This window comes from Phoxinus phoxinus (genome assembly GCF_949152265.1).
Source record: "Phoxinus phoxinus genome assembly, chromosome: 25".
In the NCBI taxonomy this organism is placed as follows: domain Eukaryota; kingdom Metazoa; phylum Chordata; class Actinopteri; order Cypriniformes; family Leuciscidae; genus Phoxinus; species Phoxinus phoxinus.
Genome location: NC_136900.1, coordinates 21,021,171 through 21,035,571, shown reverse-complemented (window position 1 = coordinate 21,035,571; position 14,401 = coordinate 21,021,171). Strand labels below are relative to the sequence as shown.

The 14,401-nt window shown below is 36.1% G+C and overlaps 1 protein-coding gene across 1 annotated transcript; it reads left to right on the top strand.

The window, feature by feature from the left end:
- The first annotated feature begins 1,002 nt into the window (after positions 1 to 1,002).
- etfa (electron transfer flavoprotein subunit alpha) lies at positions 1,003 to 14,333 on the top strand. The gene is made up of 12 exons (XM_079604115.1): positions 1,003 to 1,265; positions 2,042 to 2,191; positions 2,275 to 2,356; positions 2,507 to 2,589; positions 5,285 to 5,384; positions 6,783 to 6,893; positions 7,146 to 7,247; positions 8,184 to 8,252; positions 8,373 to 8,455; positions 11,321 to 11,386; positions 11,909 to 11,989; positions 13,840 to 14,333. The coding sequence occupies exons 1-12, from the start codon at positions 1,227 to 1,229 to the stop codon at positions 13,873 to 13,875; spliced, it is 1,002 nt and encodes a 333-aa protein (XP_079460241.1). The 5' UTR covers positions 1,003 to 1,226; the 3' UTR covers positions 13,876 to 14,333.
- The last annotated feature ends 68 nt before the right edge of the window (positions 14,334 to 14,401 follow it).

Below are 14,401 nucleotides of genomic sequence, written 5' to 3'. Positions count from 1 at the left end.
TATTGGTTTTAATCAGTTGACGACCATTTGTCGGTGATTTAAATTCAATACAAATGGATTGAATGAATCAGGTGGATAAAATATAGGCTAGCCTATACTGCGGGGAAAAAATGGTCAGAATACAATAATAGCCTAACTTTTTACATAATATTTACATACTGAATTTATCATTTTATTATATATTATATTATAATGTATCATTTTATTTTTTTAGTTTAATTGAACAGTCTATTTTGAATATATTCTTATAATAACCATGCAAAAAGTAATAAATCACAATCTTTCCCTTTTGTCTTGACCATATTTTGCACGTGAACACAATCAAATCCAAACATATCAAATCAGTAAAATTACGTAAAATTACATAAAATTACCAAAACAAACAAACAAACAAACAAATAAACAAACAGAAAGACAAACAGGGAACATTAATAAAAATCATACTCATAGAGCACTGTAAAAAGCTCATAGTCACTGTAAAAAAAATAATATGATCAATAAGTTATGACAACATATGTTTTTAAATTGCTTTAACTCATTAAAATATGTTAGCAATTCTAAACTTTTATTTTTTATTCTTTTTTATTTGTAGTTAGGCTATACAAGATTCAACTCATGTTTGTCAGCCAGTTTAATGTAGTTTAAGTTGAATTGACTTAAACATCCAAGTTGATTGTAGCTTACTTAATTTCAGGCAGCAACTTTTTATTTTACAGTGTTCATACCAACATGTTGCATAATACAGAATATGTGCTGTTGGTACAGCTGATTATGCCACAAGATTATGATGAAGTCATAAAAAATCTAACCCTTGGTTCAGTGGACCTTGTTACATTTACAGTCACCGTGGGAAACTAACTTTTCTTGAACTAAAAAGCTCCACAGAATGATTATCAAAGCTGTGAAACACCGCCCCCTAGACTAATTACGTAACCACTCAGTCTCCGCCCACTTTTCTATTAGACCGTTATATGAGTTATTCCGATATATATAGGTCTATGTAAGAAGAGTAAGTACACTGAAGAATATCACCTCCAAGAAAACCACATTTGAGCTGTTACAAATGTTACAAAATGTAAATAAATAAATAATAATAATAATGTTACAAAATGACTTTTACATAAGAGGGGCGTGTCTCTTCCGATCTCGCGAGAACTCAGCTCAACCTCTATCCCCTGTTACCAAAGCAGTGGCAGTGTGGAGGCTGATGGTTTGCTGCTGTAATCATGCTCAAAGCTGTAAACAAGACCTATCTCAGGCAGTTGGTAAGAAAACCCCGACGAAGCGACACATTAACCAGTGCGCACTTTCTTTTAAAGTTGTTATTCTTTCACCCTGTCCTTTCTAGACACAAATAGACCCGAATAAAAAGCTTAGCATGCTGGCTAACTCGCTCATTTAGTTCTGCAGGAGTTGTGTAATAAATATGTTACTAATCTGCTATTCTATTCTATATACACGCTTGTTTTATTGTATTGTTTTTGATATGTGATAGTTTATACGGAATGTCAAATGTTTGGTTACTTTGCTGACCTAATTTTTCATAGTTGTACAGCCTGCTGCTAACTAAGCGTTTACGTTAACTTGAACATATTCTCATATACTGTTTTTTTTAATAGCTTTAGATAGAAATATTGATCGTTGAATATGTTCATGACACTTTTAAGGCTTTGGTAACATCAATATGATTAGTTAATAAACAGAGCTAGCTAACTATCTGTCAAGGTTATGCAATATGTAAACAGTGCATTATGAAACCTCCTCACTGTCTTTAACTGATTGACCTAAAATGCATTTAAAATGTGACCTACATTGAATTTGATATGTTAATATATTAGGCCAGACCCTAAGTAGTATCAGAGCCGTGATATAAATCAGATTTCTAATGACCTCTATGGGCTATAAAACAATGTTTGGCTGCACTGCCCCAGTCTGCATTCAATAGAAGTAACCTTGTATCGGTTATTTGGGTGAAAGAGCCTGGCAGTTATTTATATCGTACTGTATCAGATTGACCACATATGTTTTTTCTTCTTTCCAGTCTGGTTTGATTCAGAGGTTTCAGAGTACTCTGGTTGTTGCCGAGCACAATAATGACACGCTGACCCCCATCACCCTGAACGCCATCACTGCTGCTAATAAAGTCGGCAGTGACGTGTCCTGTTTGGTTGCTGGAACCAACTGTGCGAAGGTATTCTCTCTCCTTTTCCATTGCTTTCTGTGTAGCAACTTGACAGCCTGATTTCAGGGCTATGATTATGGGTATTTGGACAGGTTGCAGAGCAGTTGTCCAAAGTTCAAGGGGTGAAGAAAATTCTGATAGCTCAACATGCAGCCTACAAAGGGTTGTTGCCAGGTAAACTCGAGGTTTTCTTCATAAATTTGGAAGTATTTGTTTGTTGTGTAAATTAAGTAAGATACAGTGCAAGGGACTTTGGATAAAAGAGTCTGTGATATTGAAGAAAGAGTGATTAAATGAAAAATGAAATTCTGCCTTTTTTCACAGAGGAGCTGACGCCCCTCATCTTGGCAACTCAGAAACAGTTCGGTTTCACACACATCTGTGCGGGAGCTTCTGCTTTCGGAAAGGTAAATCTAAGGCATACGACGAGGGCTGAAAGGGAGATTTCAGAGATTCGATTGTCTTTATCATTGAGCCATTGTGTTTTTTTACACACAGTGGGGAAAACAACATGAAAACATTGTTACTTTTTTTTATTTTGATGACAAACATGTGTCAGATTGAACAAAACTCATGCATGTTTTTTCTTGATCTTTTTATTTAATTATATTGTTGACAAACGTTTATCAGCAGCTTGAACAAAATTGACATTTTTATCTAAGTAAAATAAAAATAAAAGATGAACCTTTATCAGAAAAAAAATAAAAAATATTTAAAGACAAACTTTTATCAGATTGTACAAATTTGATGTCCATTTTTCAGGGATGTGATTTTTATGTATTTTCTGTCCTGAGAAGTATGACCCGTGTGAATTGCGTAAATCCGAGATTTTTTTTTTTTGGGGGGGGATGCTGGTTACTGAGTGATGATTGAAATCGTGAAATGGCCTTAAACTATTTTCTAAATCGTCTGCAAAATGTTACGTTTTCTAATGCATTTATTTAATGCGTGGATTGCTTCGAATAGCGCTGCATGTGTTCACGAGCTCGCTTCTCCATCTGCGGGACACTTTTAGCCAGGGTTTAAAGCACCAAATGACAGTAAAAATTTGCGTTGAAACGGTTACACGACACTGTTTTTTTTTTTAATAATTTTGTCAATGCATGTTTGTGAGGATGTGATACAGCTTAGTGTGATCATCAAATTGCAAAATGTTTGTGTTGTCACAAAACTGTTTGTCTGTAATGACAAATTTGTCAATGAAATTGTACTTTGTGTTGTTTATTTTGAAAAATTTTATACAATATCATCACATAAAAAAAATAGATCAAGGCAAATTTGTTAAATTCATAAAACAAATGAAGGTAAATGTTTACATTTATTTTTGTAAAATCTGATAAAAGTTCATCAAATAAAAAAGTATGTAAAATTTGTGCGATCATTTTTAGTTTTATTATATTTTTAGTTTTCATGTGCATTTTTTTTTTTTTTTTGTCATTTCGTTATGTGCTTTTGTCGTTTCATTAGTTTTATTGCTATTTCGGTTTAAATAATTTATTTCCAGTTAATATTTTTAGTACTTTTTAAAAAATAACTTTTTTCAGTTTATTGCCAAGACTAAATTTTCTAATTTTCGTTTAGTTTTTTCAACTACTATTTATTTATTTATTTATTCATTTTAATTTCAGCTTTTTTTAATTAACAGAATTGTTTTTGATAGTGTTAGTTAACGATAAAAAACCTGTGTAACATTTGCATAAAGTTTGTCATCAAATAAACAAAACCTATCAAGACAAAAATCAGTTAAATACAAAAAAGGAAAGCCTGACCACGCCCCCAACCCCCGCAAATATTATTTAAAAAATATTCTATCAAATTAAAAAAGATATATCTTATATTGCAATAATTCATACTATTGTACTGAAAAATTAAGACATCATGATAATAATGTATTAAAATGCAGTATATGTTATAATAAAAGTATTCATAAAATTGTTGTCTATTTTTAATAACAATGTTAATAATAATAATTATTATATTTTTATTTTACAAAACAGTAAAATTACAATACTAACATTTATGGTAATTTTTTCTTCTTCAAACGTTAAACCATTGAGCTTTCATTTTGGAGGGAAGCCGCAGAGAGACCTTCTCTTTGTTGACAACAGATTTATAACCGATTCTCATGACAAATGTTGCGTTCCCAAATGGAAATAAGTGACTCAAACACAGCACTGGCAGAGAAGCATTTACTGTGAGTGTTAACTGGGAATGAACAGTGCTGGGCTTTACTCTGAAACATGCAGCGCGTCAGACTATACATTTATAGAGTTACTATATATACATCACAAACTTTTTTTCAGAACGCACAATATCTTCGTTTTCTTCTTTTACATTTGCTACTTTTTTTGTTTGTAATAATGCTAAATATACATAGATTTTTGCCTTGATTCATTTTTCCATGTGATTGCATCAGTGATTAGTGAAGATGTTTTACTTAATGCAGGATTTTGTAGTTACACTCATTCCGAAGTTATTTGATTATTTCCCAGAGCGAACTGCACAAATGGGAAATGGATTAGAAACTCTCATCCCGCCGAGCCGCTATCAGGCTTCTTACTTTTGGAATTGTGGGAGAAGTCCGTCCTCAATAAGTGCGGCTCTATTATATGCAAGGTTATTTGTCATTCCACAGCCAAACTGTCAGGCAGCAGATCTAATGGTATTTAAATTGAATTGTAATACATTAAACAGTATCTTATGTAGCCTAACCCCAGACCAAAGAGATGTATTAGTCTCAATTTCCTCACTGGCTAAACGTATTTTATTTGATGGATTCTTAAGTGGTGGATTTGGTTTCATTATGTCACTATATAAAACACTTGAATTACCACTATGCAATATTTTTCACCTCTAGACATAACTTAGAGCTCTTTTTCAGACTCAACAATATTTATTCCGTCTGCGATGCAGGAAGGCCAAAATTTTCAGACACGCGTTTTGATCAATGCCTGCCGAAATAATGCTATTTCCAAACAAATCAAATTTGACCACATCTGCAGATATTAAGGATGTGCATGTTTTAATGGCTTGAACTTCTTCAGGAGCTTCGAATACATCCGAATGTCTTTAATAATGCTAAATGTATATCTTTATTTGTAGAATCTCCTTCCAAGAGTGGCCGCCAAGTTGGATGTGGCTCCCATTTCAGATATCATTGAGATCAAATCTGCAGACACGTTTGTGAGGACCATTTACGCCGGTAAACACACAAACGAATGCACCAGTAGCACTTCCAGATGTGCTGGTCAAGAAATGCTTTTCAAATAACCTTCCTAGTATGTTCCATATCTTTCTCTTTGTTTAACATGGAGTTTGTGATTTAGGAGTCTGGCCATCGGTTGGCTGCGTGAACGGAGACGCACAGTGATTTACACTGGCTTGAAACAAAGCGTATATTTTCTTTTTTTATCCTAGGGGGACCCTGGAGCCTTTTTGTCCCGCTTTGCATGTATTATTTTTCTGTTCACCGTTTCTCATCCATAAACTCCACTGCCATAAATACTTCCCAATTACTCCGGCCACTTTATCTTCGGCAAGCACAGAACACTCGATTTATGAGACTTTATTTTAAGTCACATTAATGTTTTGCGCGAAAAACATCAAATGAAAAGTTTTTTTTTTTTTTGCCACTTGTGGTGATCATTTATGTCCATGGTTTTCAACTGGGGGATCCATATGAAGGTTCTCAATTATCCTACATGTATTTGAATGAACATTTGATGGTCTTTTTTATTATTATATAATGTAGTAATGTGTGTCAATGTCCTTAATACAAATTAATATATAGTGAAAATCTAGATTCTCTTTACAAAAAAAATCTAGCCTTTTTTATACTAGGAGTACATGTCTACTAGGAGTAGTTTTATGTCATTATATTTCATATATTTACTGTGCGTGTATATATATATATATATATACATATACACACACACACACAGTATATATAATGCATTAATTTAATCGGCTATTGAAAAAAAAAACGTTACAAATTTGACGCACCCGCCCCAGACCTACATAGTTCATCTTATATTTTATACAGTTGATTGGTGATGAACATGAAGCAGAGCAACAGCTTCACTATAATATAGATATAATATCACACATATGATATAATATCACACAGTAACGAGCGGAATATCACACAAGTGCTGTTTTAGTCCCGATAGCATGAGTGCAAATGTGTTATTGATTTTATACAGAAGTTTTTAGATACAAATTACTTTTTTTCTCAATTTTGCCAATGAAAATGATTACCTGTAAAGCCACAGCAGAACTGTTGTGCGTCTATATAAAATATATATATATATATAATTTATACAATCAAATGTGTATATATATATATTTATACAATAAATATAAAGCAGCTGTAAATGTATCTAAATACCAATTCTGGAAAAAGCTACTGTGTCTAATATCTATTTGATGCTTTTCTCATTTAACACAATAATGACTTAAATTTTTTTTGGGGGGGTAATTTCACAGCTAAATTTGATGTGTAATTAAATCAATTCAAATTTGTATTGCTTGACAAAGAAAAGAGAAAAACGTGTGTAATTTCTTGTAATTTGATCTCTTTTCCCCTGTTTTCTGGCCACAGGAAATGCGCTCAGCACAGTCAAGTGCAATGAAAGCGTCAAGATCTTCACGGTTCGAGGCACTTCCTTTGAACCCGCGGCCGTAGACGGGGGCAGCGCCTCTTCAGAGGAAGGTACTCGGCCGTTTGAGACTGTTAAACACACTGTTGTTTGTTCATGTTTTTCTTTAAGGTCACGCTGACTTTGATACCACACACAAAGGTTTATAGTATTTAGTGTTGTATATAATCCTCCAGTCCGCTTGCAAGGTTTTGATGGCCTAGTTTGTTTAAACGTTGACTTTAAAGGGATCATAAAGGGGTATTTTGGAACAACTCCGCATGTTTATTTGGACGGCTCCTCACGAGATGTTGTTGCTTTTGCAGTCTCTTCGTCTGCCGCTGCTGGAGTCTCTGAGTGGCTGGAACAAACTCTAACTAAGAGTGACCGTCCAGATCTCGCCAGTGCTAAAGTCGTGGTTTCTGGAGGTAAGAACCGCAGTTGTCCACTGGACATTACAGGAAATCGTCTTGATGTATACTAATGCATGTTATAAAGTGTATAGTTCGGTCCCAAATGCAGCTTCAGCTGTGCTAAAATACTTGATATAACAGCATTATAATATGACCGTGCCTGTTCACATGTATATCACTGCACCACACCACAAATATTAACCAGTTTGATGTGTCAAGAACTGCATCTTCTTGCAGAGTCACTAATGTCTGATTCTTGTAAGGCACCGTACACCGTTTTATCATTTAACTTTTTTTTTTTAACAAGCAATACGGCACAAACTGTCATACTTTATTGCTTAATCAAAAAAATATCTTAATCTAAAACCGCTTCCCACAGGGACTACATCATATTTGTGTTTACGTTCATTGTTTGTATGAACTGTATACGAATTTAATTTAATGAAATATTATGATTTTAATTGTTGTTATATTGTTTTAAGAAGTTTCATTGTATATTTATTATTATTATTTAAAGTTGTAGCTTTGATGCTATGACAATAAATAAATACAACAAAATACATTTATAAAATCTAAAAATGATACCATGTGCTTTTATGTTTTAATGAAAATGTTCCTTTTTTATTGTATTTATTATTCTAATATTTTATTATAGACGAGCAGTTTTATAAAAAGCAATACGTCACAAACTCTCATACTTTATTGCTAAATCAAAGAAAAATAACATCAATAAATTACAATGAACTAAAACCGCTTCCCACCGGGACTACATCATCTTTGTGTTTATGTTCATTGTGTCATAATGTTGGGTATTCCCTTGAAAATTCTCTAGGCTATTTTTTTTGCTCAGAAAATCAATAGTAAACTGAGACCGTATCGATCCTACTGGACTCATAACCTCGTCAGTAATTTCATATTTCATGCCCATCTGCCGTCTCTTTGTCATAACAGGGAGGGGCTTGAAGAGCGGCGACAACTTCAAACTGCTCTACGACCTCGCCGACCAGCTGAACGCAGCCGGTACTGTGTTTTTGTCCTAATCATTGATTTGAACCTAGATTCTTTGTTTAGTATTTGTTTTTAATCAAGCTATGTAAAGAAATATGATTTTAACATGAAACCAACACTGTTTTATCATAGTTGGTGCCTCCAGAGCCGCAGTGGATGCTGGTTATGTACCAAACGACATGCAGGTTGGACAGACTGGAAAGATTGTGGCTCCTGTAAGTACCAAGACCGGAAACCAGTCGTCTTATTTCTCAGTCTGTCCTACAGTCCTTCATATGCACTAATTGCCTCTACAGAGGGAAATTCTTCTCAAAGTTGATAAACCCACCTGGGTTTCAGATTGATAAACCATCTTGACTTTGAATACAGCGACATCTAATTGTTGTTTCTGTTTGAATCCAGAAAGATGGATCCGTGTTGCCCTTTAAAAAGGTTAATTTTCCATTATCCGCTCCGAGTGGGACGTCCCCGCTGTCATTATCCACACATTAGCAGAGCTTTGAGGCGTTGTGATGTAGTTAATGGCACATCCCGGCTTGTAAATGATTTAGCAGAGCCATTAGTGGAGCCGCGCACCGCACAGGTCCGCCCCGAGCTCAAACCAGGCAAATCAGCCCCAAACCCAATTCTCCAAATGTTTTGACAAGCTTGTCAAGCGTAGCCCGACCATTGTGCATTAGTATTCACCCTGAACAAGTCCCGAATGAGTTCTACCAGTGAAATGAACTCGAGTCAAGATGGATGAGGGTTGTTTTGGGTCGATTGAGTATGTCTTTTGTGGTTAATTGTAATCTTTTAGCCCTCAGGGTGATGGTTTGATCACGAGATATACGTGGTTTGGAGGTTTTTGTTGCTTTTTTGGGTGAAAAACTCAAGTTTAAGGATGTGCACCATGACGCTGCAACTATATACGTGACATGGAGCTGTTTTAAATATAGTCTATGATTATAGTTATATAGAACTATTCAACCCTGTTATCCAAGATTTTTTTTTTTAATATTGCAAATATAAGTTTATCAATAACTACAAACCAACATTTGGTCTCAAGGTAGCTAGTCCTTACTGTATTTAATTTGCTTAATTTGATCAGCTTAATTTGGGCTACATTTTCAACCCTGTTACTTGCAACCTTGTTAGTCATTTGGCACCCCCCAACAGTGTCACCAATTTTGCATTGTTAGAAAGAAAAGAGAAAGAAAAATTTCCCAAGTTTTGGTTACAGGGTTGCTAGAATGAGTCCCTTCTGTATGACAGCTTAATTTGGGTTAATTTCAATCCTGTTACTTGCAACCCTGTTAGTAATTTGGTGTTTTTATCTCCCAGTGTCACCCCTTTTGCATATTTTATTCTGTTTATTGGTAGAAAAAAAAGAGAAAGAAGAATTTCCCAAATTTTGGTAACGGGGTTGCAAAAATTACAATGATCACTTAGAATAAAAATAAAAAATGAAGATTTTTGATTATATATTATTCAAAGTTTCAAACCAGTATTTAATATTTAGTTTGCTATTGTAATATTTAGTTTTGATTCATTTTCTAAACGTTAAGAACCATCTTTCACTGACCATTTGTTGATAAATAAATCAAACATCACGGTAAATCTCCAAGATATTCAGGCCTTGTTTTGTGCAAAGTGCCGACTTCCGTAATGTCTCATATTTTTCTATTTCATGCGGATCGAAACCTTTAGCAAAAAAATACATGTAGTGCAGGACTTGATTGAATCATTAAGCTGATGTTTTTGGTTCAGCCTATGTTGCATCAGCAGATACAATGTTTTAGAGGTGGAGAAATTAAATTTTTGATGATAGATTATTTTTCTTTTTGAAAATCTGTCATCAAAAGTTATTGGCTTTTAGATGCTTTGTGCCAATTATCTGGTAACTCAAAGTCGTTAGCGAACTTTTTTCTACAAGCTCCCCCATCGTCTGGATATTGAGATGTTTGCGGGTCTCCATCACTTCAGCCCATCTGACACACCAGCCCTGCCCTCTCTCCTCCTCCTGGCTTTTAGAGCTCCGGCTGGCCGGCCGCGTGTTCACAAATTGAAGCGGTGGCCCCCGGGAGAGCGCCACAGCCACATTAAACTGCACTGAAATATTCATGGAGCAGTGCATTAAGCTGAGAGCCACTGATGTAGCACTCCCTCGGGAGAAGGCTGGAGGCGAGGGGGAGTCCTGCCACATCCCCCAAGCACTCCTCTTTTGAGTAATTGTGAGGATGTTGTGGCCTGTGCTCTGGGACGGGACGTCAGCAGAGCGCTTGCAAGCCAATGCTGAGAGATTTAAACGTCCTTTGTTAGCGTAACACGTGACGATGCGAAATTGTTGAAACTCTGTATACGCAAGCAAGAATCTAGTTTGTGATTTTAAGAGCTGGCCTCGTTTACACCCAGTGCAGTTCATTTCAAGTGCTGCCAAGTGAAACACGGCACACCATATTGTTGCTTGGGGTGTCAATCAATCAGTCATGTGCGTAACATGACTCTGAACGCATATTAAATGAGCTTCCCCTTCACAAGTGATTCATAAATGCCTAGTTTTGCATAGAAATCGAGAGTAATATGTTTTGTTAGGTAAATGAAAATTTTGATTTGATTTGAGCTACATCTCTTAATGTTAAATGTTTAGAAAGCGATATTATTCTAATTAGTCAAATGCATTTTATTTATACAGACGGTCTTATGTAAAAGTTCATCTGTGATTACATGTAGGAACAGTTCTTCTGGATTTAGTCTGTGTGTGTATATATATATTATACACACACAGAGACACTATACAGTGTACGTACATGCGTGTATGTGTGTATATATATATAGTTAAAAAATAATAATAATATATATATGCACAAAAACACTCATTTAGATTTCATGACTTTTGACCCCACGTATTAAATGGGCTGTTAGTTTGCCACTGTACCTTTTAATATTTATGTAAGTGAATACTGACTAGACGGTGAAATGCTAATAAATGAGTGAGTCTGGGGTTCAGCGTCATAAACATGACGTTATTTCAGAAGAGCAAGGAACTGTTGATTTGTATGATACATATAACTTGAATACTTTTCTTGGTTCCTCTACAGGAGCTGTACATTGCAGTTGGCATCTCTGGCGCTATCCAACATCTTGCTGGAATGAAAGATAGCAAGGTACAGTTAGTAATGTATGTCAAAATATACACACTAAGAAGATCTCCTTTTCTGTGGTAATATCCTCAATAAGAGAAAGCCCACCCGTGAGAAGAGGTCTTCAAGAGTTTCCCGATTGTGCCGAGTTAACTCTCTCTTAAGTGTGACGATGTATTGGGATGGAGTGTTTTAAAAGCGATCTGCAGTAGCTTTTTACCTGCATCCATAATTCATCTGCATTTTCTATTCTGCATCTTACAGTTTCTCACTGCGTAACAATCTGCCAGAGCGTCCGTCACTAGCATCTTCCTCCATATGTTCACACAGGAGCATCCTCCTCACGTTGACTAGATATTTACAATAATATTGTGTTGCCATTTTTTTTTTTAGAAAGTTTCCACTGCACTTTTTTGGGAATTGACATTTGGGAATTATTTTTCATGTTAGCTTATGGACTGTAGTTAATCAGTACTCAACACACCATGCAGTGTGTTTCTGCGATATAGCCCACCACACTAAATAATTGACTTATTTGTTTTACAGACCATTGTTGCCATCAACAAGGACCCAGAAGCCCCTATTTTTCAGGTGGCTGACTATGGCCTAGTGGCAGATCTGTTCAAGGTAAGATTCCTAGTTGGAGTCGTGGCCTAGCGGTTAGCGAGTTGGGGTGTTCATGTGGCACAAGTTTGACCCCAATTGTATTTTTACTAAATTTGATATATATTTATATATTGTGTTAATTTTGACACTGATGTGCGTTTCTACATCAACTCATTTCATCAATAAAAGCAACAAAAAGGCTTAAAATAAAAATGGGCCCAACTCCTCAGGACAGAGAAGAGAAGCCCTTTGCCATTTGACACTCCAACTAAGGATAAAGTATACGTAACCAGGAAGATACAATCTTCTTCCTCTAAAACACGAATCTCATTAGCACAAAAGATCCTCATCAGGTCATCAGAGACATTTTAATCCAGTGCCTCGGACAATCAGCAGGACCGTTTGTGTTTAATATTAATAGCGCTGTAAATTTCGAATGCCCTGGTATTAATTTCTTCAGCCAACCCAGTCTACAACCAAAAACCAGAGACTAAAAAAGCTGGCCCATATTTCTCTCTTAAATTTTGCAGGGCGCATTATTCCACCTAATGGAAAGTGTGCAACTTGTGAATTATTGAGTCGCTGACTTAATCAGTGGCGACTCGTGGCTCCAACTAGAAGCGTTATACACAACTTCTTCTCCTTTCAGAGCAGAATAGTAATTGATAGTAAGCACAAGTGTGTGGGTGTAGTTTTTCACCTTTATTTTCAGTGTCTCTCACCAGAGCTTTACACGGCCGGCTGCGCGCCATAGTTCAAGGTGGCACACACACTCCCGGTGCCAGAGGGCTGCCACACACACCACATCCATCTGTTGTTGGTGTTTCCTTCGTGTAACGCTATCATCATTTATTTCCCTGTGTTTGCCCTGTCGGTCATCTTTTATTCAGGCGGTGCGTGCTCGACACAGGTGTGCAGGTAAACTGTGTAAAAGTGATTGCCGGTGGTGGGCAGCGCTGGCGACTCTGAGATCAGTTTACATACGGTCACTCCTCAGATAACTGATTAAAATGTATGGGCTTTCTCCTCCTTCCTTAGATTGAAAAGTGAGCCGGGGACATATTGGGGTGATGATATAGTTTTTCAGGATGCTCTGGAATACAGGAGCATCTCGGTTTTGGATGAGAACCTCGACATATAGGAACAGTTCAGGTCGCTCTCAAATGACAACCACCTCGTCTAGGGTGCTTATTAAACACTAGAGAAAACTTTAAAGAGTCGGGTTAGTTTGAAATTAAATCGTACACTGCCTGGCCAAAAAGTTGTTTGGATTTAAACGGGCAAATGCTTAAGAGTCTATGATTGGATTATTATTGCTGGGATTATGTGTCTAGCATGTTATGTTTGACAACAGTTCTTCTAACCCTATTGTAGTGTGTATCTTCTTAAACAACCATGTTTAATACATTGAATTGTAGGATTCATTGAAAGTCTTCGGGATGTGCTGGAGGAGACTTTACAGAGTGATGGACTCTTGCATTGACAATACAAGATCTTGACCAAAAATTGATCCACCTCTTGGTAGAAATAAATGATGTGATGTTATTTTCATAAAGAGGTGCATACATTTTTGGTTAAGATCTTGTAAACTACTTCAGCACATCCTAAAGACTTTTAATGAATCCAACAATTCAATGTCTTCCTACATGGTTGTTCAAGAAGCTACGCACTAGGGTTAGAAGAACCGTTGCCAAACATATAACATGCTAGAAACATAATCGCTGCAATAATGATCCAATCATACTCTTAAGCATCTGCCGATTTAAATCCAAACAGCGACCTGTTTTTGGGCTCGGCAGTGTACGATTAGATTTCAAACTATATCAATATATCAGTCATGGTTGATTTACTCTCTCTATATTCTTTTTTAGGTTGTACCTGAATTGACTGAAGCCCTGAAAAAGTGAGACAACTCAGAAAGATGGCACTCACCTGGAGAACTTTACTGAGAACCTGCCTTAAGAAGCTCTGAGCTGACGCTCCATCCATCTCTTGAGTGGGATTTTACTCCAGAACACCTGTGTAATTCAGCTAATGTAGACAGCAGACCACTTCATTTAATAAAAGAATGCAGTGACACATGGGCTTGAAAGTTTTCTGTTTCTTGGTGTTTTAACATACTTGTTGCTGTAGACTCATAAAGGGTTGTCAAATTCTGCTCCCGAGTTTACCTTCAACCCTAATCAAACACCTAATCCTGGACACCCCTGCTATATACTGACCTCAGTTATCCAGCAGTTGTGATTGGCTGTCTTGTGATGGTCTTTCCATATTCTATGTAATCTATTGGTGAAAGTAATTTGCTATATTTTAACAAGGTAGCTACGTGGCCTTGTTTGTTCAATAAAACTATCCAATAAATATACTTCTGCTTTGACTCATTTACAAATGACTAGTATACTGGATATTTTGGCATTCTGTTCTGCAAAAAAG